The sequence below is a fragment of the Mustela lutreola genome, chromosome 11 (genome assembly GCF_030435805.1).
Source record: "Mustela lutreola isolate mMusLut2 chromosome 11, mMusLut2.pri, whole genome shotgun sequence".
Taxonomy (NCBI): Eukaryota; Metazoa; Chordata; class Mammalia; order Carnivora; family Mustelidae; genus Mustela; species Mustela lutreola.
The window spans coordinates 83,550,343-83,576,668 of NC_081300.1; the positions used below are offsets into that span (position 1 = coordinate 83,550,343).

At 47.6% G+C, this 26,326-nt stretch overlaps 1 protein-coding gene across 4 annotated transcripts in view; it reads right to left on the reverse strand.

The window, feature by feature from the left end:
• Positions 1 to 26,326, reverse strand: part of ACACB (acetyl-CoA carboxylase beta) — a 123,839-nt gene that overhangs the window by 90,647 nt on the left and 6,866 nt on the right. The window contains exon 3 of one of the 4 annotated variants that reach the window (XM_059140603.1): positions 10,866 to 11,521. In XM_059140603.1, the coding sequence (XP_058996586.1) occupies positions 10,866 to 11,512 (647 nt within the window). In that variant the 5' untranslated portion in view covers positions 11,513 to 11,521. Of the gene's footprint in view, positions 1 to 749; positions 1,042 to 3,900; positions 4,216 to 10,865; positions 11,522 to 26,326 lie in introns of those variants that run through there. The other 3 variants (XM_059140604.1, XM_059140605.1, XM_059140606.1) reach the window with 3 other exon arrangements.

The window sequence follows — 26,326 nt, forward strand, 5'->3', positions numbered from 1 at the left end:
CTCTTGCCCTCTCTGGACCTCCCATCTTTGGATCTAAATAACCGTATTTCTGGCTCCAAGGGACCTCAATTCCCTGACACGCTTATGAGCTCAGGAAGTATCCAGCAACTGTTAATAAAGATCATGGGATCGGCTGTGGTGAGTTGGGGGAGGTGGTTACGGGTGAGTTTTGTTCCTCTTTTCGGCTTATCTAGAATTTTCTGACTTCTCAACAACAAACATAACATTATTTTGATAATTTTTTTTAATGCCATAAAATGAAGACAAGAAATCAAGCAGGTGGGGCCAGGAAGCGCTAGGGCACAGAAATGCCTACACATTGGTCATTAAATAACCTTAAATGCAATGCCTGCTCAGGTGGCCCTTGACATGCCCTGGGATTCATAATCACTTCAAAAAAGGCTTGCCTTCCGCAACTGTCAAGGCTTTATCAAGGCTAAGGGGAGGAGGAGGAGGTAAGCGTGGCCCCTGCCAGCCTATCCACCTGCGTGTTCCTGAGGGCCCCTCCAATCAACATCACAGACAAATCTGGCCAATCCTGCCTCCCCTCCAACCACCAAGGTCAGCTCGCGCTTGCAAGGCGAGCTCCATCTACCCAGCGGTAGAACTGAAGCCTGCATTTCTTTAATGGGGGCGGAGAAGAGGAGGTGGTACTAAGGGGATGCAGAACTTGTCTTTACTGGGGGCAGGGGAACACGCTGCATAAGTTGGCAAAAGATCATGGTCATTAAAATTGCAGATTTACTTACTTTACTTTGCGATCAGGGAAACAAACCTTGTACTTGGCAGGGTTCATATTGACATGCCCGCTGGCCCAATCCCACCTGGCTCCTGCCGGGATACAGAACTTCCCTCCTTAACCTCCTGAGCAGACCCTTGTCCCCGGGGCCCAGCAGGTCAGCCAGGTCGAGACAGGGAGGCAGAGGTGTGGTCCGAGAGCCGCTGGCGCCAGGTGGTGCTGCAGCCTGTAGGTGTCCAACCAAGCGCAGCGCTTCCTCCATCCCGAAAACAGTCCTGCGCGCAAGTGTCTGGGACAGCCGTGCCCATCCACGCCCCGCTCCCCAAATGGACACCTCCTCCCAGAAGGGTCCCCGCCCCCTCACCTGGCCCCGCCTCCTGACCCTGACAGAACCAGGCCCCGCCCCCCGGACCGGCCAATCACGAAGCGGCCGTTGACCTTGGGCACCAGGCGCAGATGGCCAGAGACTTAGAAAAGCCCTCTTGGCTACCTTCCTGAGCGGGAAGAAGGGGTTCCAGGATGGTAGTACCCCCTACATACTGGCAACTGGGGAAAAACTAGCAGGCCTTTAATGTGCTTGAATACACCCAAATAGAGAAGTGGTAGAAAATGAGGTTTATTTAAAATATGAGCCAGATGTCAGCAGAGTGCCTGGTAAAAGTCCCCCCACGGTATGTTAACTTCTGGCTTCCAAGTTCCTGTTTTTGCTTATTTTTTCACCACTACTCCCCGGAACATGTTTGCTCCAGGCCCTCCTGGCCCCAGAGTGAGCTCCTAACATGCACTTTGGACCACCTGGGTCACCTGGTAAAGGCAGCTCTTTGGAGACAGGAAAAGACGCCAGCTGCCCTGTGACTGACCCTAAATAGGTTTCTTTCTGACTTCCAGTTACCGAATGAATAAAAAGGCACAGCACAGGGAATCCAGTCACCGCTGCCATGGTGGTGATGTATGGTGACAGCTGGTAGCTACACTCGCAGCGAGTGCCCCATAAGGTACAGATATGCCCAAATATGTCATACATCCGAAATGAATGTAACATTGTGTGTCAACCACACTCAAAATAAGAACATCCTTAAAGAATAAGCATCTTTCTGGTTAAGACTCACACACGCTGAGGGCTCTATTTGTGCCTTTGTCTTCTTTCAGAGAGGTCCTTTTGTTTTTATTTCCCTAAAGCAGATAAGGAAATGTGACCCAGGGATGTATGCTTCACCAAAGGTGACAGAGCTGAGCCTTGAACCCAGGCAAACCATTCTAGGTTGAATGAATGAATGCTTCTGCAAGGAGTTATAACAAATAAAAGGGATTGAAAACACTGCCTAGAAAATATTCCATAATAATAAATGCAGCCTATGTTCATAGCCAACAAAGACCAAAAAATAATGGAAATGTTTGCAAATGAATCCCCATGGAGAGGCACAGCTGGGGCCACACCTCCAGGAGTCCCACTCTGTGTGGCCACAATGTGAATTACCCTTAGGAATTGGAAAAGCGGCCCATCTTGAGGGCACCAGTTAGCTGTGTTCTAACCTTATAGTAACTTTTTCAACAGAAGGATTTAAAAAATAAATTAAACAGGTGAAAACAATTCTCCGTTCTTCAGAGTTTCTCGCAGGTTCTTCATGGCCTTGTCTTCACTCCCTCCCCAAAAAAACCAACCCCATAGGCTGATTTACTTTTTAAAGTTCCAAACCTCCCCCAATTTCATCTTCTAAATGACCCAAATTTAAATATAATCACCTCAAAATAGGGAAAACAGTTAAAACCAGAAAATGAAAATATTTCAAAACACCTCTATCCCATCCCAAGGATCAAATGGGAGAGAACTCTCACTGGCGTACTCGCATTGCTCTGGATTTTTATTCTCTATGGACAAAACCCCAATGCCTGTTAAACACTATGGTTATGCTAATTCTCCACTAATACAGCCTTGGAGACATCCCACCACGCCTCACTTCTCAAAAAAGGCATTTCACTTCCATACCTGCGCTTTGCATGTCATCAGGGCGGTCATGACTTGGATTTTTCTCTGCTTTCATTATAAGATATAGAAGATGGGAAGGAAAGAGTAATGTGCACACCTACACACAACATCGCCTTTACATAAACATCCCCTTTAAACATCCGTCACTGTGATTTCAATGACACACTCCAACTTGGCTGGAGAGGCAGTCTCGTGCTATAAGGCCTTCTGATCAGACTCCTCAGAGGCTAAATTTAACTAGCTGGTATTGCAGAGGGAAAACCCAGGTCAGCGGCAAAACACACACGCCAAAAGAGTGCACTTGCTAGTGGCTAGCCACACAGTATAAAGGCCTGAGCTGTGAGTGGCCTCAAGCCTGTCCCTACACTCTGTGTGACCTTGAGCAAACCCCTTCTCTCCACTTCTCTGTGACACCATCCACCTATAGAGTGCATTCGTTCAAAGAAAAATAAAACAATCCCTCTTGATATGTGATGGGGGAAGTGTTACATGAAGCATAGAGCAGAAGTGACAGATTTTTCTAAAGCAGGATACAGATACTTGAGACAGAAAGGGATGTTCGGGCGCTCCGCTCCCTGCATGAATGGCAGCCTCTTTAGAAACTCAACATCTAGTCCACAAATGAAACAATGCAAAAACAGGGGATCCTCCCCCTTTCCCTTAAACTCCCAGAAAACACCTTAGGAGCTAAAGAGTTTTGGAAATGGGGCTTCTGCCAGCCCTTCCTTACTTCAATAAAGGAAAGAATAAATTAAAACACGATCAAAAGATTCATAGGATTTCATCGAGGGACAGATAAAAATATTTATAGGCCATTAAAAATTTTCTGACCTGCTTGTTACTTGGAGCAGGGGAGAGGTGCAGAGAGTGATGATGAGCAGGAAGCACCTGGGGGTGCCACTGCAAGCTGCCCCAGGATGCAACTTGGGACAGAAGGGTGAAGCGAGGTCCTAGGGGTAAGCGTGCTCACCTGCTGTTTCTTCACTATGCCTCCTCGGAATCTGAGTTCTGCCTGGCAAAAGGTCTCTTAAACTCAACACTCAAGGCATGGAAGCGAGCAGTTGCAGGGAGGGAAAGAGGGGGCCAGGGAAGGTCCCGTGTATTTCATCCATTTGTCAGGATCACTTCACCTGCCTCCTTCCACTTCCTCCTCTGTGGACACAGGTTGCTATACCTTAAAGCCATATGCTGGGCGGGGCTTGGGAAGCTCCATGGCCACAGGGAAGAGCTCTGGAAGATGCCCATTCCAGTGACAGTACCCGAGGCTGCCCCTGGGCCGTCTGCCCCTGCTACTTCCTCTCCTGTGATCTCAGCACACTTGTGAGGTAGACCCCAGCATTATCCCGTCTCGACAGAGAAGGAAACTGCAGCTGAGAGAGGTTGTGGGGCTGGTCTGTGATGGGACCGTCGGTCCCAGGTAGGACACCTGTGCTTTGCATTGAATGATGGAGATGACGCTGAGGCACGGCTTGAAGTGCGGGGCTCCCAGCCACTCAAGTAAGCCTGACAGCAGCCCTGTGAGGTAGGCACCTACTGTGACCTCGTTCTGGAGGATGGTGAGGCCCAGAAAGGGAAAAGCTCAGCCCAGGCCACCTGACAGCTGACTGGAGGAGTCCGCATGCCAGCCCACAGCTGGCCACTATCTCCACCTACAATGGGAAGTGTTCTGGGCTTGTGGCCTCTGAGGCTCCTCCGAGGGCCTTCCCTGGGGCAGAAGGCCAGTCCCACCCTCTGTGCATCCACAGTGCTATCACAGAGCCTGGCACCCAGCAGGGCTACAGTAAATGCTTTCAAGCCAATGAAGGGATGGAACCAACATTAGCTTCTCCGCTTGACTGTTTCATCTTGACCTTGTCCTTAGGCTTACCTGGTACCCACAACAGCCAAGGAGAAAATGGTTCTAAATGAACAAACTTGATCCCAGCCCCTCATGTACCCTTCCACACATGAAGAAACGAAAGCAAAGTCTGCTAGGGCCACCAAGGGCTTCAAAGCATCCCAGTCCAGCCCCCTTCCAGGATAGGTGACATCCCCAAGGTCACACAGCTTAATGACTGCCCTGTCTCCTGACTCTTCTCACTAATGCTAAGAACAGGTTAGGACGAGGATGGAGACACCTTTCCTGGAGCCCAGGCTAGGAGTTAACAGTGGGAGTTTGCAGACCAGTTTCTTATCTGTACCTTCTGAGGGTCTGGGTTCCAATGGCCCTCAGGAGCTATGATCGTCCTGCTGGAATGATCCCTGATAGACCCCTGATAGACTCCTGATAGACCCCTGAACCGCTCTGGGTGTCAGTTTCTTATCTAGGAAGTGAGATGACTGGCTTACACCCCTCCAAGATTTTTTATAATGTTTTATTAGTAAACATTATTAATACTCGTTATAACAAGTATTTACAGCAGGAAGTTAGAAAATGCAGAAGAAACTTTGAATGACTTATAACTGCACCATATAAAGACAATGATTGCTAACTATTTTGACACATTCCTTATAGACTTTCCAGCAACACATACACAAACCCATTTATTAAGCATAAGCATTTTCTGTGCCTACTAATTGACAGGAACATTGTAAGCACATTATATTACCCACAATCCCTTATCTGAAATGCAAAACTCTCAGGACCAGAATGCTTTGGAGTTTGAGAACTTTTGCGGGGGGGATGGTAAAGCTTTATGTTTTACATTTTCATGTCACTATTTCTGCAGCAGAAGGCATGAATATTCACACAAAACAGGATAAACAAAGACTCCAAAGAACTACACATCTATTCAAGCTGGATTTTTCTTCTAAATGAGTTCATGGCCAACTGACGAACTTCTGGGTCATAACTTCAAATTTCAGGACTGCAGTTGATTGGTCCTAAACCTGTCCCACTCCATTCAGTTCACACATGCACCCCACAGGGTAGAACTATTAGAGTAACAAACTAGTAGGAGATGGCTCTGAACCGGTATCTTATCCTAGACCCATTGTGCCCCTTGTTGACCCAGACCAATCACATTGCCCCTTGTTGATCAAAGTGGGATTACCCTGTAACCTTCGTTTCACAATATGTGAGCAACTATTCTGACACATGTAATGGTCTCACCAGATTTATCTCCAAGTCTAAGGAAGAGCTGATCCCAACCCCTGGCCTGAGACAAACCCAAAAAGAAAGAGACGAGAAGCCTACTTCGACAGACAATACAGTCTTTGGGTCCATACAGCCTGCCCTCACCAGCTGGGAAGATGGAATAGGGAGATTGTATAACCATATAAAATGCTAAAGAAAAATTAGGGTTTAACCACAAAACTAGTCTACAAAATCACAATATTGAATCAGAAAGAGTTTGATGAAAACAAAAATGCTACTGCTGCCAAAAAGCAACAATAAAATGCCTATCCATCCATCCATCCACCCATCCATCCATCCATTCACCCACCTATCCATCCATCCACTCATTCATTCATCCATCTATTCATTTGTGCATTCATCCATATCCATTCATCTATTCTTCCATGCACCCTATTCATTTGTGCATCCATCCACCCATTCATCTACCTGTTCCTTCTTTCCTTCCTTCCTTCATCCATCCATTGATGCATCCATTTGTTCATTCATTCATTCATTCATTTGTTCATACATACATACATACATCTGTTCATTCATTCCTAGATCATTCGTAAAGTTTTGCACACACCCCCCCCCCGAAATGCAGAATTGTGTCTTTGGCAAGCCTGGGTTGCTCACTGCTTCATGCATTTATTTATGCAGTATCTACCATGAACCCACACTAGATTAGGAGGTGGGGAAAAGCAGAGACCCATATGGTCCCCATTTTCACAGAGTTTGCCAGCCAGTGTAGGAGATAGGTAACAACCAAGTCAATACATAAGAAAATTTAAGACACAATCTCCAGGAGTGATTAAGTATTGTGAAAACACACCAGAGCAATCAATCAAGAAACAGGGCCATGTGGGGGATACTTTAAAGATGGCACGGGGGGACCTGTGTGGCTCAGTCAGTTGAGTGTCTGCCTTTGGCTTGGGTCATGATCTCAGGGTCCTGGGATCAAGCCCCGCGTCGGGCTCCCAGCTTAGTCGGGAGTCTGCTTCTCCCTCTCCCTCTATCCCTCCCCCTACTCATGTGCCCACTCTTTCATTCTCTCTCTCAAATAAATAAAATCTTTTAAAAATAATAGAAATTTTAAAAAATAAAGATGGAAAAGGACAGGGAAGGCCCTTCAGAGGAGGTGACTTTGAAGGGCAGGCAGGATGGGCTACAGAATGTGTGGACCCCAGTGCAAAATGAAAATGTGGAGGCCCTTGTTTGAAAGTTATTAAGAATTTCAAGAGGGTGATAGCAGAGCTGACCATACAGGCCACACACCTGGACACAGGCCCTAAGGGGAGGTTTAAGGGCATGAAGAGAAAGTGAGCATCTCAGTTCAGAGGGAACAGCAGACACAAAGGCCCAGAATGGGGATGTAAGTGTGAGTATTCTGGAAACGTGAGGGCACAGGGGGAAAACAAAGGCCCTGTTGAAGATCATTCAAAAAGAGCTCCCTCCAAGCCAGAGAAGTAAACAGGCACTTTTTCTATCCAGCTGCCTGGCTCGTGGCCTGGCAGGAAGCAGCATGGACCACAAGGTGACCTTGACGTGACATGGAGACCAAGTGGCTCTGCAGAACCTGCCTACAGCAGGAGAATCCAGAGACATACATCTACCACTGCTTTGCTGTGGCTTCCACGTGAGTGCAGACCCCTGGAATAACCCCCTGCCCAGGTCTCAGCTTTGTCTGTGACAAAGGAAGGGCTGCAAGAACTAGTTGAAACTCCCAGCCACCATATTGCAAAAACTGAGCCTCCAAAAGTTAGGGGATGTGCCCAAGAGTGCAGGTTATTTAGCAGCTAATCAGAAAAAAATAATAATACAGGGAGCTTTCGGGATTCTAACAGGGATACTTTATCATCACATTGGTCTTCTATGTCAGGCTTCATGTCCTCAATCCTCCAGATGATTGCAAGTTACCTGCCCACATTTGAAAGTGGCCTGGGCTTTTGACCTGTGGGCCCCAGGGAAGAGGCATTTCCATCCTGTATAAGAAGAAGAGCCAAGCAGTGGCTCTCCACAAAGCAACACTCTAGAGGGTTTGGGGGGGATTGGGAGGCCCCACTGAACATTTCTTCAGAGTTGACCCAAGACACTACCAATGGATATGAGCAAAAGGGTCAAGGTGGGGGCTGCCAAACACCAGGCTACTGAGGGTCCCAAAGATGCAAAAACATCAGAGGCAAAAACTCTACAAGAGGATGATGGAACCCTCACCTTCGTTCTGATATCACTGCTTCCAACAGGCAAGAACACACAGGTTATGACAGCAACTTTTTCATCCAACCAACCACCAGAGACAGCACCAGGACAAGGGTCTAAGCCTTGATTCCCTGAAGATACCGCCCCATGGGATTCTCATCCCAGGTCATTAGGAACAATGAACCCATGCTGGTCTCCTTCATCAGAGGCCCCTCATATGGGGACCCTGCTGGAGCCTGCAACATTCCTCACAGAAATGCCAGTATCTTGGGAGGCACCAGCAGAACTACCTGAGTTGTCCTTGGTGCCAAAATCCTCAATTCCGGACTCTGAAAAGCACATCGATTGGGGCAAAATAACCGTAGGCCCAATGAGATTTGTGTCACACTTCAGAGGGCTGCTCCAGCCTCCTCATGCTGGAGATGAGAAAGTAGAGGTTCAGAGAGGGTAAGGGTCCCACCCAAGGTCACACAGCTCAGTGTCTTCTTTGTGACCTCCTACAGCCCTTTGCATCTCCCACCACCCCAGAGTTTATAAAAAACCAAGATCTCTCTGTCCCCCCTTCCCCCCAGTCCTTAGATAAGGCATGATAAATGATTTACCTATAGTGCTAAGTTTCTACATAATGAAGATACAAAGGCAGAAAACTCATTTAATATTTTGGCTTGCTGTCATGCAAAGATAGGCCCTTACTTAGTTAAGGATCTTTTGCCTTCATAAATTCACCAGCTCAGAAAAGCTATGGTTTAAGCACAAACCAGCAAAGACCCCTAAAAATGGTGGTGGAAGACAGTGAGCTGTGCTGATGTAATAGCTAGCAGACCCATGATGCTACTTAAATTTCAAGTAATTAAAATTAAATTTTTAAGTTCACTTCTTCCGTCACACTAGCCACAGGTCAATCTCCATAGTTACAGGTGACTAAAGGCTACCATACTGGACAGCACAGTTCTAGAACATTCCATCATGGCAGAAAGTTCTGTTGGCCTGCTCAAGTCTAATCTGAAAGTTGCCTCTTCTGAGAGCTCTCCAGTGACCTGACCACCTCATTCTAAAATAGATTCCCTCAGGGGCCCCTTCTCCTGTAACCTGTCTTCCTCCTGGCATTGGTCACACTGAGAGATCATCAGTTAACCCGTTTATTTGTACTTTTCCCATCTCCCTGCTGGGATGCTCCTTGAAAGTAGCTATGTATCTTGCTTCCTGCTGGGGCTGTTGTGATAAATGTATCTAACCCACCTGTCCTACTTAGATACCACTCAGCAACCCAGGGTGGTACATCCACATCTAACATAATCTCGGATGTTTGTCAATTTGGAGGAATTCATTGCACTTACTTTTCCCTAATCCCTATCAAAATTGCCATGTTGAAAGTTAAGAACCAGTTCAGAGGAATGCAAATGTTGGCGATCACTGGAGGGAACACACAGGCACAGTGGAACCCCTGCAGTCTGGAGAAGCTGGCCTGGAAGCTTGGCTCTGCCGCCTCCCAGCTGTGTGATCTTCGGAAAGGCCCTTCACCTTTGAGTCCCAGTTTTATCATCTGTAAAATAGGGACCCACTGCCACCAGCCTTGTACTTTTGTTCTAAGGGATCAGTGGATGATTGATATAAATGGGAAAGTGATGGGTGAAGTGGGTGCGGGGGGTGGGGGAAAAAGAACAAGCCAAGGAAGGGAGCTGTAGGGGATCTACTGCTTATTAAGTACCTACTGTGTACCCAACCCCGTGCATACTTCACAAACATTATCCCATTGAATCCTGTGAGCATTTTCCAGATGAGGAGCTGAGGCAGGGAGAGGGAATGCCATGCCCAAGGTCACACAGTAGGGGGTGGAGGGTGACAGAGCCAAGGTTGAACTTTATACCAGACCCTGAAGCTTTCCCTTCCTTGAACCCTTCCAGAACCTCAAACTAGTTTCCCCCTGGAGATCATCAGGATGGGGAATACTTGACTTTTTTCTTTTCTCTACCTTCTATTTCCAGTCACCAGGGTTCAACTTAAGCTCCCTGGGAACATGGGTGCCTGAATGGAAGAAGCTACCTCCTCGTCCAGTTTTTCACATTTGGGAGAGAGAGTACAAGAGGTGCTGAAAGGAACAGCCAGTGAGATTGTACCCCTAGAGGAGGAAACACCAGGAGGAGGGAAGAAACCCTGGAAGGGGGGCAGAGAGCTCTCTGACCTGCGGAGTGATGGTTGGTGGTTCTTTTCCCTGCTTTTCTGTTCCCTGCGTTTCCCACCTGGAACTACTGTATTCTGTTTGTAATCGGAGAAGGGAGGTGGCAAAGCTTGAACACAACCACAAAAACAAACCAACAAAGCCAAAAACTGCACACCTAGGACACACTCCCACCAGCAGGGACCTATGGGCACTGGTTTCCAGCAAACATAACTGAGTTTCTGCTCTGAAGGCACTCCTAGGGGAAGGCATGGATTTCAGTTGTTAGTTACCCATTGAAAGAACCAGCGAACAAATACATGACTGTCTCATTAGAAGGCAGGGAAACTGGCCCTCCCTCCAGGCCCTCACTGTCCTGTGTGGCTCTTACCAGCCCTAGCTCACTCAGTTTAAATTCTAATGAATCACATACAAGGCCGTCTTCCCCGACCAGGCCAAGTCCTTCTAAAAGGACAGTCTCCCGGCATAGGGCCCTGTAGATGCGGTAAGATGCTCAATAAATAATTTTGAAAGGAAGGAAGGAAAAAGGCGAGACTTCTATTTCCCACATTTCCCATAACTACCTTCGACACGTGGGCATGAGTGGACAGCTTGACTGAGCGGGGAAGGGCAGCCCTCACCCTAACTCTGCACTCCCCCCTCATGAGGACCCAGGGCACGTTACCTCATAGCGGGAATGGGGTTCTCGGATTCGCCTACAGTCGAAGCGGCCTCCAGGGACATGGTCCCCAGGCTGGCCCGGCTGCCCTTCCGGGAAGACTCTCGGAACAAGCCAGCGCCAGGGTCCTCATCAGAGGAGTTGTCATCAAAGGAGCCCAGGATGAAGTTGGTCATCAGCTGCCTCTTGATGTGCTCTTGCTTCTCGTCTTCTTTGGAGAAGGGTCTGGCTCGCTGGCCTTGGGGCTTGGCTGAAGATGGCAAGCCACTGGTATCCAGGGTCTTCAGGCCTTCGGTTCCCATCCCATTGGCTTGGAGTGCTGCAGGGGTGTTATCCGAGGTATGGGGGTTTCCTGGGGGATTCTGGTGTGGGAGTGGCCTGGAAGTTCTCGGCCGACAGGCATCTTTAGGACCTTTGTGGGAGGCTGGCTTGGCCTGGTTAGGAGTCTCTGGCAGAGGGCTGCAGTCACTGTTTTTCTGCGGTGGCTCCCCTGAGCTGTATGATGCTGGAAAGGGCTCCTGGCTTGGGATACAGCTCCCTTCTGATTTACTCTTGGTGACTGGCATAGAGTCTGTCATTTTCCCCCAGATTTTTAACCAGGAAAAGGTCAAGCAGGAGAAAATCAAACAAGATAGAAAAAGAAACAATATCATTCAGAAAACCTGCAAGGAAAAAGGAAAAGACATTTCAGAGTCTACAAAATTGAGTTATTTCCATCTTCCAGGGGCTCATGGGGCGAGAAGCAGCTGGGGTTCTGTGCATTCAGCTGAGAGGGTCAGAGGCCAAAGGCAGTGGGCAAAACGGCTCTGCCCACAATGTGCTCCGTGGTTCTGGGCACACTCCTGAACTCCTCAGATGTCAGCCTCTCATCTCTAATTTAGGTACATGAACACATGCTCACCATGAATCAGAAACATGCATGGAAGAGAGAAACAGATCACACCTCTTAAAGGGCTCTTGTTACAGACTCACAACACCCAAAAAGGAGACAGTTCAAATGCCCATTAACTGAAAAATGGAGAAACAAAAATGGAGAAACAAAAGGAGAAACAGAACAAAAATAGAGGAAAAAAAGGAGAAACAAAAGGTGATTATTAAGTTGTAAAAAAAAAAAAAAAAAGAAAGAAATGGAGGGGTATCTGGGTGGCTCAGTTGGTTAAGCAGCTGCCTTCGTCTTAGGTCATGATCCTGGGATCCTAGGATGGAGCCCCATGTCAGGCTCCCTGATCAGTGGGGAATCTGCTACTCCTTCTCCCTGTTTCTCCCCCTGATCCTGTGCATGTTCTCTCTCCCTCTCAAATCAATTTATTTTTTATTTTTTTTAAAGATTTTATTTATATGTTTGATAGAGAGATACCACAAGTAGGCAGAGAGGCAGGCAGAGAGAGAGAGAGGAGGAACAGGCTCCCTGCTGAGCAGAGAGCCCAATTCGGGGCTTGATCCCAGGACCCTGAGATCATGATCTGAGCCGAAGGCAGAGGCTTAACCCACTGAGCCACCCAGGTGCTCCTCAAATCAATTTTTTTTTTTTTTTTTAAAGCGAGAGCTTAAGGGCGCCTGGGTGGCTCAGTGGGTTAAGCCGCTGCCTTCGGCTCAGGTCATGATCTCAGGGTCCTGGGATCAAGTTCCGCATCGGGCTCTCTGCTCGGCGGGGAGTCTGCTTCCTCCTCTCTCTCTCTGCCTGCCTCTCTGCCTACTTGTGATCTCTCTCTGTCAAATAAATAAATAAAATCTTTAAAAATAAATAAAGCAAGAGCTTAATAGCAGACAGAAATTCATTTTGCCGAAAACATGAATCCAGACATTCTGATTTCTTACCCATGCCTCTTTCTGGCACACTAACTCTGCCTACTAATGAGTAGATCATTGTTATTTGATGTAAATATTGTTTTTTTTTTAAAAAAGATTTTATTTATTTGAGAGCGAGAACATGAGTGGGAGAGAAAGAAGAGGGAAAAGCAGACTCCCTGCTGAGCAGGGAGTCCAATGTGGGACCTGATCCCCTGATTCAGGGATCATGACCTGAGCCAAAGGCAAGCAGTTAATTGACTGAGCCACCCAGGAGCCCTAGAAGTAAATACTGTTAAGAAGCAAAAAAACCCACAAACTGAACATGTTGAAATTTCAGAACAAATTTTGCCACAGGGATACAGAAATATTAAAAAGTAAATAAAAGGCTAGACCGCAAAGCTCAAGCATATCAATTTAGTATCTAACAGGTTCTTACTTGGGGCGCCTGGGTGGCGCCCAGTGGGTCAAGCCTCTGCCTTTGGCTCAGGTCATGATCTCAGGGTCCTGGGATCGAGCCCTGAATTGGGCTCTCTGCTCGGCGGGGAGCCTGCTTCCACCCCCCACCCACCTGCCTCTCTACCTACTTGTGATCTCTCTCTCTCTCTCTGTCAAGTAAATAAATAAATGAATAAAATCTTTAAAAATAAATAAATAAAAGGTTTTTTCTTTTTAAATTTCAACATCATATTCTTTTTTTTTTTTTTTAAAGATTTTATTTATTTATTTGGCAGAGAGAGAGAGAGATCACAAGTAGCCAGAGAGGCAGGCACAGAGAGTGGGGAAGCAGGCTCCCTGCTGAGCAGAGAGTCTGATGTGGGGCTCAATCCCAGGACCCTGAGATCATGACCCGGGCTGAAGGCAGAAGCTTAACCCATTGAGCCACCCAGGCGTCCCTCAACATCATATTCATAAGGGAAGTGGAAAAGTTCTCAAGTTTTCCTAGAACCATGTGATCTGAATAATTCCTGCAGACTTTGCACAACAGAATTTCCAAAATGTTGTCAAGGGTATTTTCCAGTTATACCTAGGACCAGGAGGGGTTTTTTTCTTTTAAGGCCATCAAGTTTCTTTTTAAAGAAAAGTCAGTCAAGGGTGGTTCAGCATCCATCAATGTTCATTGAACATTCATTGAACAAAGAGGAAAACCACATGATCACTTCATTAACACCAAAAAAAGCATTTGGCAAAATACAACACCCTTTTCTTGATAAAAAACAGAAAAATAAGAAAAGAAGGGAACTTCAGTGTAATAATGCATAATGATGAAAAACCTACAGCTGATACATACGCAGGGTTGAAAAACTGGAAGCTTTCCCCCTAAGATCAGGAACAAGACAAGGATGCTCACTTTCACCACTGTGATTCAACATTGTACTGAAGGTCCTAACCAAAGCAATTAGACAAGAAAAAGAAATAAAAGCCATCCAAATTGGAAACGAAGAGATAAAATCATCTCTAATCATAGACAGCATGATCCTATACAGGATTCCTGCTATCCAAAAGTAGAGAAGTTCTTACAAAACCTTTTTTTAAGTTGAAATGGCATAAAGCAAAGAAGCAATTACCATTAATTTATATGGACACATTTTTGAGCATTCCTAGACCCAGAAAATAACTTCTCTTAGGCTTTTCTGGGTAGCTTAGGACACATCTTGCTAATGAATACACAAAATAAATCAAGACAAAGCTCAGATGCTCACAGACATAGTTCAAAGCTATGGTGGTTTTGATGCTGAGGTGCTGAGCATAGTTCTTACCAAAGGAGCCTGGCAGTATCACTGCCGCTGCTCAGGGTACAAGCTGCCTCTCTAACAGCTCTGCAAAACAAACGCTGAATGCTATTTTCACTTTTCACCTTTTCTCCTAAAAGCAAAACTCCTCCTTGGGTTTCTTCCAGTTAGTGAAAATAGGTACTAGTATAGATCTAATATAGGTCTTTTGCAGAAGGAAAGTGGTATAACGTGAACTTTCAAAAACCAAGAGAGACCTGTGTACAGAAAATCCTAAAGAACCCACAAATACAAAAAACCTTAATAAGAGTAATAAACAAGTTAAGCAAAATTGTAGGATACAAGATCAATTAGTTGTACCTCTGTGCACCATAGATTAACAATCTGAAAAGGAAATTAAGAAAGCAATTCCAGGGGCGCCTGGGTGGCTCAGTGGCTTAAAGCCTCTGCTTTTGCTCAGGTCATGACCCTAGGGTCCTGGGATCAAGCCCCACATGGGTTCTCTGCTCAGCAGGGAGCCTGCTTCCCCCTCTCTCTCTGCCTGCCTCTGCCTATTTGTGATCTCTCTCTGTCAAATAAATAAATAAAAATCTTTAAAAAAGAGAGAAAAGAAAGAAAGCAATTCCAGGGATACCTGGGTGGCTCAGTAGGTTAAGCGTCTGCCTTCAGCTCAGGTCATGATCTCAAGGTCCTGGGATCAAGCCCCCCCCATTGTGCTCCCTGCTTAGTGGGGAGTCTGCTTCTCCCTCTCCCTCTCCCTTTGCCACTACCCCTGTTGGTGTGCTTATGTTCTCTCTCTCTCTCAAATAAAATCTTAAAAAAAAAAAAAAGAAAAGAAAAAAGAAAACAATTCCATTTACAATAGCATACAAGTAAACAAAATATTTAGGATTAAATTTAACCAAGGAGGTGAAAGACCTGTGCAATGCTGGTAGACAAAACATTGCTGAAAGAAATTAAGGAAGACCTAAATAAATGCAAGCCATCCCGAGCTGGTGAGCTGGAAGACTTTCTGTTGGTAAGGTGGCCCTATGCCCTGAAGCAATATACAGATACAGAACTGCAAGGGAACTCAAATAGCCAAAACAATCTTTAAAAAGAACAAAGTTGGAGGACTCACACTTCCCAATTTCAAAATATATTGTGAAACTACAATCAAAATAGTGTGGTACTGGCATAAAGACAGACATCTAGACCAATGGAACAGAATGAAGAGTCCCAAAACAAACCCATAAATCTATGGTCAATAGATTTTCTATGACAATATCAAGACCGTTGGGGGGGTCAGAAGAGCGTGCAACTCTCCATCTCGGGGTTGTAAGTTCAAGCCTCACATTGGGTATAGAAATTAAATAAACAAATAAAAAAAATTCAAAGGGGAAAGAATAGTCTCTCCAACATATGGTTCTGGGACAACTGATTTCCACAAGCGAAAGAATGAGGTTGAACTCCTAACTCAGATATGAGTGAAAAACTAGAGAACCTAAGTGGTTCAGGTGGTTAAGCGTCTGACTCTTGATGTGGGCTCAGGACATGATCTCAGGGGCATGAGACTGAGCCCACCACCTACACGCCCTTATCCCTCATCATCCCTGTGCTTAGCATAGGGTCTGTTTAGGATTCTCTCTCCCTCTCACTCTGCCTCTCCTGCTCTCTCTCTCTAAAATAAATAATTCCTTTTTTAAAAAGATGAGTCGATAACCTATATATAAGAACTAAAAACCACAAAATGTTTAAAAGAAAACATAGGAGTAAATTGTCATGACCATGCAGTTGGCAATGGATTCTCAGATGTGACACCAGAAGCTTAAGCAGAAAGAAAAAATAGATAAAGAGGGCCTCACTCAAATTAAACACTTGTGTGCATCAAAGGGCTCTCTCAAGAAAGTGAAAAGACAGCTTACAGAATGGGAAAAAAAAATCTGTGAAACACATACTTGGTAATGATTTAATATCCAGAATACATACATAAGACTTACAACTCAACAACAAAAAGACAACCTGAAATTAAAACGAGGAAAGGACTTGAATAGACATTTCTCCAAAGATATACAAGTGGCCACTAGTTCATGGAAAGATGTATCTTTGTTATAACATAAATGCAAATCAGAACTGCGCTGTATCCCTTCACACCCACAAGGACCGCTTGTGGGAGGGGAGAGGAGAGAGGGGGAGAGAGAAAGCAGGGAAGGAAAGAAGGGAGGCAGGGAGAGGGGGAGAGGGAGGAAAGGAAGGAAAGGAGAGAGAGGGAGAGAAGAGAGGAGAGAGGGAAAGAAGGAAAAGACAGGGGGAGGGAGGGAGGGAAGAAGGGAGGGAAAGAGGGGAGGAGAGAAGAGGGAGGGAGGGGAGAGAGAGAAAGAGGGGAAGGGAGGCAAGAAACCAGCAAGTGGCTTTCAAGGACAGGGAGAAACCGGACCCCTGCACGCAGCTCATGGGAACGTAAAACGATGCAGCTGTGTAGAAAATGGTCAGTGGTTCCTCAAGATGTGGGGCATAGAACTGCTCTATGACCCAATACTTTCACTCCCAGAGGCAGCGCCCCAAACAACTGAAACCAGGGGGGAAACAAGTACAGATGGACGGAAGCATGTGCCCAGCAGCACCCAACTGTCGGATGCCCTCGCCTGGCGCTCTCCCCAAGGTGCCCCAGCCACAGCCCCATGGGCTTCAAGGGCTGGGGCATTCCCGGTACGGGGACCATGCTGTGCCTCGTAGGGTGCTCAGTAGCACCCCTGGCCTCTACCCAGCAAAGGTGCCAGGAGCACCCTTCCCCTCCGTCGTGACAACCAAAAATGTCTCCAGACCTTGCCAAACGTCTCTGAGGACAAAATTGCCCTTGGGAGACCACTACTGGTCTGAACCTCCAGATCTCCTCCCGCCCTTCTATTTCCAAATGGTAAAATCCTCCTGGGAGACACATGAAGTCTTTCCAGGAAACTCATCCCTGGCACAGAGCAAGTTTGCAAAAAGTTTAAAAAAGTGAGAAAGGTCAGCATCCTGAAACTGCTGGCTCACACATGCCCCCTGAGGAAGATTTGGAAACTAATCATTGGCAGATGGCATTGCCAAAAATGTCGCAAAGGCCTCTGGCCCCCTTGGCAGCCCAGCAGGTTAGAGGGCTGCATCCTTCCTGGGTGGGAGAGTGTGATGGGGTAGAGGAATCCACGCCCACGGCCCTCCACTGTGGCAACAAAGACAACACAGGGGAGAAACACAGCGTTCGCTGGTTTCCCCAGGCCCATCTGGAGGCCCCCAGAGACACGGACCAATTGTCATTCATTTCAGGATCCTCGGGCCCAGCTTGGTGTGGGGTATGTGGGAGGTACCCCAAAAGCGTGTACTGAAGGAATAATAAATCCGGGTGTACACACACTGAGCTCCACCTGATAGGTGAAGGCAAGCTGGCATTTTGCATAAATTTGAAATGCTAGCATCTTCTTGCCCTAGAAAAAAGAGAAAAGCACTTGAGTCACCCCCTGGAAGACAGAAGAGCTGCATCGAGGCAAAACCAGGCTGCAGTGGTTTGGGATCTGGGAACCCCGAGAGGCATTCTTTACTTTGATCCTCATTGGGAAACTGACCAAACTAGGCAAGGGTTGCATCACAAGAACTCCTTGGGCATTTGCTCAGGAAATCCCCGCTGGCTAGGTGAATGACTACAGGGCATTGCAGATGCCAGGCAGGCCGTGTGATGAGTGACACAGGGAGCAGGATGAGGGGAGGGCAGGTAAGCAGGCTTGTGGGGGCATGTACAGGCAAGGTCAGTACACTGGAACCTCTGATGAATGGAGCGACCAGCAATTCTCTCCAGTTTGGGCCCCCTCTCCCACCCAGAAAATCCTTTTAAGATCTGCAGTTATTCTGAAAGGGGCCATGGATCTAATACCCCACACCGACCTTGCAGAGGTTACCTGCAGAGAAAAACCCACGTATCTTTTTTTTTTTTTTTTTTTTTTGCAGAGTAATGACATGGGACCCAAAGGCCACCATACTAGAACTTTCCCCCAGTGAGTACACGGAAACAAAAGGGAGAACTGGTTGAGAAAGCTTCCAAACTCTGGGTCTCAGTTTTCCCATCTGTAAAAATGGGGATACTCACTCTTGCCCCATTTACCTGCATTTATTTGCTCCTGGGATAACCTAGAAACACAGCATTTACACATATGTACAGTCACGAGTGTAGAAAGCCTGCCAGCCTCCAATCTTCAAAATGGCTGTGATGGATATTAGAGCTATTGTCATTATTTAACTTCCATTTCACAGCTCAGTAAACTGTGCCTCAGAGAAGCTAGGCACCTTGACGCTGTTCAGATCCAGCCCTGACACCCATACCTTTGCTCTGTCCCCCTCCCACCAAAAGTGGATATGAATAAATTTCATAAAAGGGACAGTGTTACAACGAGCACATGGATATGAACATAAAACCAGACACCTGGCTGTGTCCCTGGAAGACGGAGCAGCGGAGCGACATGTCAACTAACAATGCCAGACATGCACAGTGATCCAGGAGGAGCACTGTGCAGGCAGCTGGATCCCATGAGCAGTAAAAAGGCTAGAGAAGTCCACCCAGTGAAGCTCTCCAGACCATGCCATGCCAAGCTGTTGCTCTTTGCTGAAATAATCCACCTGACCTGAAAAATGAGCTCAGCCAAAGCTATTTTTGTTTCTTGCCAACCAAACCCAAGTGGTAGCTGCCAGGTGTCAGAGCAATCGTGGCTCCAGTCATAGTGAATGCAGGAAACCACTCGGTACCAACAAATACAGCACAGAGACCAAATGAACACTGGAGGGGGCTGGTGGGGGGGAGGGACTTGGGAGTTGGGGGTCATAATTTGCTTTCCACCTGCTCCCCACCCCAACACACCCAGACCTGGCCAGGTTTGCAAGGTTCCCAGGCAGGGTAGAATGTCAGCGTTTGAACCAGCAGTCCCATGTCACAATCGGATTTTTCCTCCCACCAAGATGAACTCACAGTTGTGTGCTAATACTTACCATCGCTGTGGCCACGTCCACCAGCTCCAAGGTCGTGTGGGTCTGAGAGGCGCCTACAGGGTGACTAGGGGCCCAGGGTGTCATCTTTCAGGAGGAGGCTGGTGTCATGCATCAGGCCATGGGGGGAGGAGTCTGGACAGGCCAGTGCTCCAACAGGGGTGAATTTTTACCCAAGTCAGCCACGTTCTTATTCATCACCCGCAAATACAAGCTATTTGTGAAGGTCCTTGCTCAGCCCTCCCCTGATCTCAGATCCCCTGATCTCAGCTCAGCAACTTAAGGGCCAGCCCCTCGGGCCACCTCCCTCTAGCTTGCCACATTCCTGTACTTAGGCCCATTTCACTGATTATATAATCACCCTCTTGCCCAAATCTGTCTCTAGAGTGTGCTCCCCTAATGCTCCCCTAATTACAAGTGCCTTCTGTTTCTATGTGTTTATCCATCAGACTCTTTGCTGGGGTTTGGCCAAGTGAGGCATGATGGAAAGAGAAGCAGAGTGTCAGGGCGAAGGGTGGGTGGGTAGCCAAGAGCCCTCCAGCTGCCAAGGGGATGGCCCAAGGTCCTTTTGCTAATTTAGAAATAACAAAGTTGATAGGAGCTAGCCACATGAGCCTTCCAAGCCGCCCTGATACTCTGCTTCTCTTTCCATCATGCCTCATTTGGCCAAACCCCAGCAAAGAGTCTGATGGATACAGTAACCTGCACTCGGGCCTCTAGGAACCAGGGGTCACAGGTCACCAAGTTTCCCAAAAAATCCACCTGCTCCAATCTGCACCCTAGGAGGGAACACTTGGGGATCAGTGAGGTCAGTGTCCTTATTTAAAAAAAAATTTTTTTTACAGACTTTATTTATCTGTAAGAGATATCTGCAAGAGAGGGAACACAAGCAGGGGGAGTGGGAGAGGGAGAAGCAGACACCCCGATGAGCAAGGAGCCCGATGTGGGGCTCCATCCCAGGACGCTGAGATCAATGACCTGAGCCAAACACAGATGTTTAATGACTGAGCCACCCAGGTGTCCCACATCCTTATTTTTAAATGAGCAGAGGCCAGAGGTCCCATGTGAAATGAAGGACATAGCCATGACCAGCGCTAAGGTCCCAGCTCCAGGCCGGTGCTCTTTCTACACCAAGGCACCATTCATGGCAAAAATCTACTGTCCTTGAGCATCTCTCTCTGGTGCCCTGGGAGGTGACCCAGGTTCACATCTCGGCTCTGTCCCCTACCAGTGGGGTAAGCCTTGGGCAGTACCCTCCGGGAACTTCAGGTGGCCACCTGCCACATAGCGGAAGGACATCCCTAACCAGGAATCCAAGGTGATTGCCTGTGCAGGACACGGGATACAGCGCCTGGAGAAGTTCAGGGTAGGCTGAGTCACCACTGTGAAGCCCCACCACCCCACAGACTGTCATCTCAGACACATGGTGTTCCCGCTGTGTGCCTGAGGATCCTCGTCTAGAAAAAAGAAGCAGAAGGATAAAGGCCCACCCACATCAGTGGATTAGAAGGAGGAGCCAAGACCCACATAGTCACTGAACATGGCCTTCCCCTTCTTGGGATGGCGAAATGCAAAGGACGAGGCAGGCAGCGTGGTTTCTGCCTAGCATCTGCCTGCACAATTGTACACCGCGGACTCACATTTGGGTGACAGGTGCCCATGCGCCACCGGTCAGGCGTCCTGGCCACTCCCTGAGGACCTGAGGATCAGGCCCAAGTAGGACAGGCAGACCCCAGGGGACAGTCCTAGGACTCCTCAGCTTCTCCAGCCCCCAGCCTAAAGCTGTCACCGCAGGGCAGGTGACTTCCTGAAGGGTGGAAATCTCTGGGGCATCCACAGCCTGGGCTAGACTGGATTAACTTCTTCTCTAGTCCCTCATCCAACGGGGACATTCCCGGGGACGCTGCGTGATTCTGTTGCTGCTGCTCTTGTTTTTCGAGGGGGGTGGTTTTTAATGCTGACATGGGGGTTAAAGAAAGGAAGGCAGTGCTAGAGAACGCCACAGGGGATCAGAAGTGATGCCTAGTAAGTCACTGGGAGTGTTTTTCTGTCACTAGCAGCTGGTGAGTGTGCAACCCAACACAGCCCTTGTGCTACAAGCTTTACACACATCCTCCCATCAGCTTTTCCTTGCATGCTTTTCCACCCCTCTGGAAGCTCAGTCCCTCCCCACATTCAGACTTTTAGGACCCAGGTGGCCTCAATCAGGAAGGCCACACTCCTAACCCTCATGTGCTCTTGCTCTCTGGGCAGGATTTCCCTCCATAAGCCCTGAGATGGCTCCCAAGTTAGCAGATCTGGAAAGTGACTGTCAGTACTGCTAGGTTTCTCAGAGCTGTGACCTGGTTCCTAAATCCCTGGGTCCACTTGCTGTGGGGCTAAAATGCAACCAAGATATAAATAGCACAACCACTTCTCTGGGTTTTGGTGTTCTTCTCCTAAGAAGGTCTTTGTGGGAGACAGGAGAGTCCTGCTCAGACCAAGAACAAGTCTTTCGAACCAAGATCTAGCCACTAGACTCCCAGAATCAGGAAGAGGCCAATCCTTCCAAGGGTGGAGACAGGCATTAGGGAGAATGAAGAGTGACATCTGCTCTGGGCCTCTGAGGGATGAATAGGAGTTTGCCAGGTTATTAAGGAGGGGAAGACATCACAAGCAGAGGTTGCCCTTGGTATCATGCCAGATGGTGAATTAATAACACCACTGGACAAAGATGGGGCACTGCCAAAGTTACTTAACCGGGATTAGCAAAGTGTTCTACTGTGAAAGATACTTGTTGTTCTCTTTAATATATATATTTTTTGGATCTGAAAATGACACGTGACAGTGCAGATGAGAGGGCAGGAAGGGACTGATTTAAGAATCTCGCCTTCCCTTGAGATTGAGCTGAGGGCACTGGGCGTGTGAGATGTCATGGTTCCTCGCCCGAAAAGGAAAGTGCCAGGGAGAGCAAGAGAATTTCACCCCTCACTTCACACACACACCACACGGTCCCTAATTCCGTAATCACAGATGATAAAGCTCCTCGTGCTGATGACACAGTGACGCCTTCCATCGCAGGGACTCTCCTGTGTGCAGGTCCTCCTTTATTCCTCAAGAAAGTGCTGCCGGGGAAGTAGTGCTCTCATCGCACTCCACAGACTGCGCATGAAAACCCAATGCCCAGAAAAGGGGAGTGACTCACCCAAAGTCACACAGCCTGGAAGTACACAGAATTCAGCCCTGCTCTGCCTGACTCCAAAGTCTCCATTTGTAAGAGGGGGCAGGGAGCAGGCTGTTGATTCGATTGATTAATGGGCTACCTTCTTTGACAGGTGGAATCCGAAGTCTGGAAATGAGAACCAGGGAGGCTCGATAGTTCTCAAACTAATCATTTGTCAGAATATCTGGGGCTCCGGAGAAGCCCAAGGACCATGAGAACAGGTCTAGATCATCTACATGTCTGTGCTTTGGTTCGAATCCCAAACTGTCTGATGTGAGTTGAGCAGGTGTGTAGCATCAGCAGACAGCTTCTGGGAGGAAAACGCATTTATGAAAAGCTAGTGAATTTCAGTTTTCCCAGGCTCACTGTAGGTGCTCAATGAGCGCCTGGTGAGCCAAGCCCAAAATTTGATGGGGTTGATCTGCAGGCCCAGGCAAACCTAGCCCGAACGGTTTCAGCTGGGTGCCTGCCTTGTGGAGAAATGTTGAGAGGCCATCTGAGGCCCACCTGAGCCATCCTTGTAGAAACTGCCAAAGGTGATGGTTGGATGTGCAGGAAAGTGGAGGAAGAGTGCTGGTGGGCTATGGTACAGGAGGCATGAACACCTAGAAGCAGGAGCCAAGAACTTTGGCGCTTTCCGGGAACCAAACAGCCTGCCTGGTGCTGAGAAAGGGGTGGGGGTGGGGGCAGCGGACAGGGACAAATGACCCTGCAGGGTCGCGGGAGGTGGAAGGGATTTACAGCTCCTTCCCAGAGTGATGGTGAGCTACAGTGCGAGAGTCAACAGACTCTGCACTCTGACTGCCTGGAAAATCAGCTCCACCACCTTCAGTGTGACCAAAGGCAGAGCAGTTAACCCTGAGCTCAGTAGTTCCGTCTGTAAAATGGGGATAGTAACAGGACCAACCTCAGCACCCCGAAGGGCAAGTCAATGAACTCACGTACATAGACTGCTTAGCTTGGAATAAATGAGGCATGCCATCAGGAGTTTCTACGATTACCGTAGTTCTTTTTCTCATTAACATTCCTACCTGGGGTTGTGCTGAGCAGCCCCTGCCTTAGAGACCAAGGGACTTTGCCAAGCAAGACTTCTCCCTGATGCCGAGCTGAGATGTGGGGGGTTATCCCTTCCACCAAAACCCCCTGGCTCTGCTGGCTGAGGGCCTCTCCCAAGCCTAGTCCCGGGGCAGGGCCAGTGCACCATCCAACCTGAGAAGAGGTGATTGACTTCCAACCTGAGTCAACCTGACCTGCTGGGGACAGTTACTCTCCTTCGAAGCTGTGCCAGCATTTCCCGCCAGCTTTGGCAATCTGGTCGCTAATGTTGGGAGGAATCATCAGAGTCCCATGGGTGATTTGTCTCTCTAAAAAGGAGCAACCTCTCCTCTGTCCTGTCCCTTCCAGAACAAAAAGCAAAAATGGCTCTAGACACAGAATCGGGGTTGGAGCCTTGGCACCGCCAGCAGCCAGGAAACTCTGCAGTGACAGTTCTGGATTTGAATGTCTAGACCTCAGCTCTTCAGTTGTGATTGAGGCCAACCTCACAAAGGCTCTGGTAAAGACTAAGTAAAGAGCTGGAAGAGCTGGTAAATTGTGTGGACAGAGGGCACATTTGCACCTGCTAAAGGGCACGGCTGCAGAAATCCCTGGGGGCAGGGAGAGGGTCTAAAACATGGCCTACCCCTGGAGACCCTAGCTGGAATCCCAATTTAACAAGCGTAAGCAGGCCAGCCCTGCTGGTAGGTCACATTTTCTGCCAGAAACCAATCTAGGTCATTCCCGGGTTTGAAATTAAGACACAGTGTATTGGTTGGAGTATGGAATCCAGAGTGCCTAGCTCCAAGTTCTGTTTTTGCTCTTTATTTCTTGTGTGACCTTCAGCAAATTTCCTCACCTCTCTGTGCCTTGGTTTCCTCACGTATTCAGTGGGAATGGTAAGACTGCCTTCCTCAGAGAGTTTTTGGTGAGGTTTACATAAACTGATATAAAGAACACAAACAGAGAGTGTTCTAATACTTATCGCGCTCTCCATGACGCACCAGGCATGGTGCCAAGTGCTTTACTTAAGATCAAGGTCAAGCCCCTGTTATCACTTACTTGAACCACGTATAAGCCTCTTGACCCAGCTCCCTGACCCCAGACCATGATGCACAGGAGGAACCTCTAAAACATTCCTTGACCCAGATTATGATTTCTAAGTATGTTTCCCACTGAAAGGACCCAGGACAGCTTGGGGGAAATGGCTCACTCTAGGCCTGGGGCAGAAATGTACACAGTGAGCTGCAATTTCTTGCTCTGCCTGAAAGCAAGGACCCTGAGGGTGTTTGCCCTGCCAAAGTCAAGATACCTGGGACCATTAAAAGGTGATCACTGCAGTGGATTGAAATAAGTCCGAGCAGTTTCAAAAACCATGTGGTCATCGTGTTCCTCAAAACAAAAACAACTTCATTGAAACCTTGGGAGCTCACAATGGCGCCATCATGACTCTGATAACAGACTTGGGGGATTAAAAAAAAAAAAGGACGCGGGCGCCTGGGTGGCTCAGTAGGTTAAAAAAAAAGGACGCAGCAGAGCATTTTACCTTTCCTGTAGGAAAATGCTCTGTATTTCAGATGGTGGATGAGACTCGAATGTTATAGAATGATAGCTAATAATGTGAACGAGGATGGAGGGAAGCAGGAAACCACATTTGCAACTAGTAAGGAAAAAAACATGGACCTAGGTAGGGCTTTGACAGTCCATGGCTTGTGAACTACTCAGTCAAGGCCTGCCAGGGACTTTATAAGGCTGACGTTGGTTCCCACGTGCACCGAGGAGTTCATGTCACTGAAAGCAGGATAACCTGACATTACACTCTTTTCGATGCCACGTAGTAGATGGCATGCGGTGACATGGCAGCATGTCGAAGTAGTCTTGTCAAGGATTTGGACCTGAACCGATTCACAAACTTCAAGACCCGAGCACTGATTTACAGGGACAGAGAAACTCATTAAATGACGCTTGAGAGATGCGTCATCAGCCACATCCAAGATGTGGAAAATTCCACGGGACAAATGACTGACTTTCTTCTATAAGTAACTGGCATTTAATAAAGGCAGCCGGGTGGTTATTACAGATGAAGAGAGACTTAATAGGACCTTAATGGGTCCTGATGGGAAGAGAATGAGTGTTCAACATCTTTGAGAAAGAGGGCAGAGAGCATGAACCAGGTACTGGGTACTGGGTTAAGAAAATGCTGTTAATGGTGTTGGAAACAATCATGACGATGCCTTTTTTTAAAAGGCCATCTCTTGTAGAGATACGCACTAAAGTATTTATCTGGCTCTGAGAGTTGCTTGAAAACAATCTTCCCTCCCCATGACTGGGGGGCCCCAGAACTTTAGTTAAGGACAGTTTAGTACTCAGGACAATTTAGTACTCAGGGAGAAAGGTACTGATGTCTGCAATTGACTTGAAATGTGATGGGTGTATGGGGTGCTCCCATAGGATTCTTTTAACTTCCTTTCAGGTTTGAAATTTTTCACAGTAAAATGGGGGAAACACAGGGAAAAGAGTGTACATATGTGTGGGTGGACGAAACTGAATGTGCAGAAAGTTGATGGTTACTGAAGAGGGTGGTAAATGCAGAGAGGGTACATTGTGCTAATTCTCTCTACCACTGAATGTGGTTTTTTGTTTGTTTGTTTTTGCTTTTTTTAAAGTTGGGGCTCCTGGGTGGTGCAGTTGGTTGAGACTCTTGGTTTTGGCTCAGGATG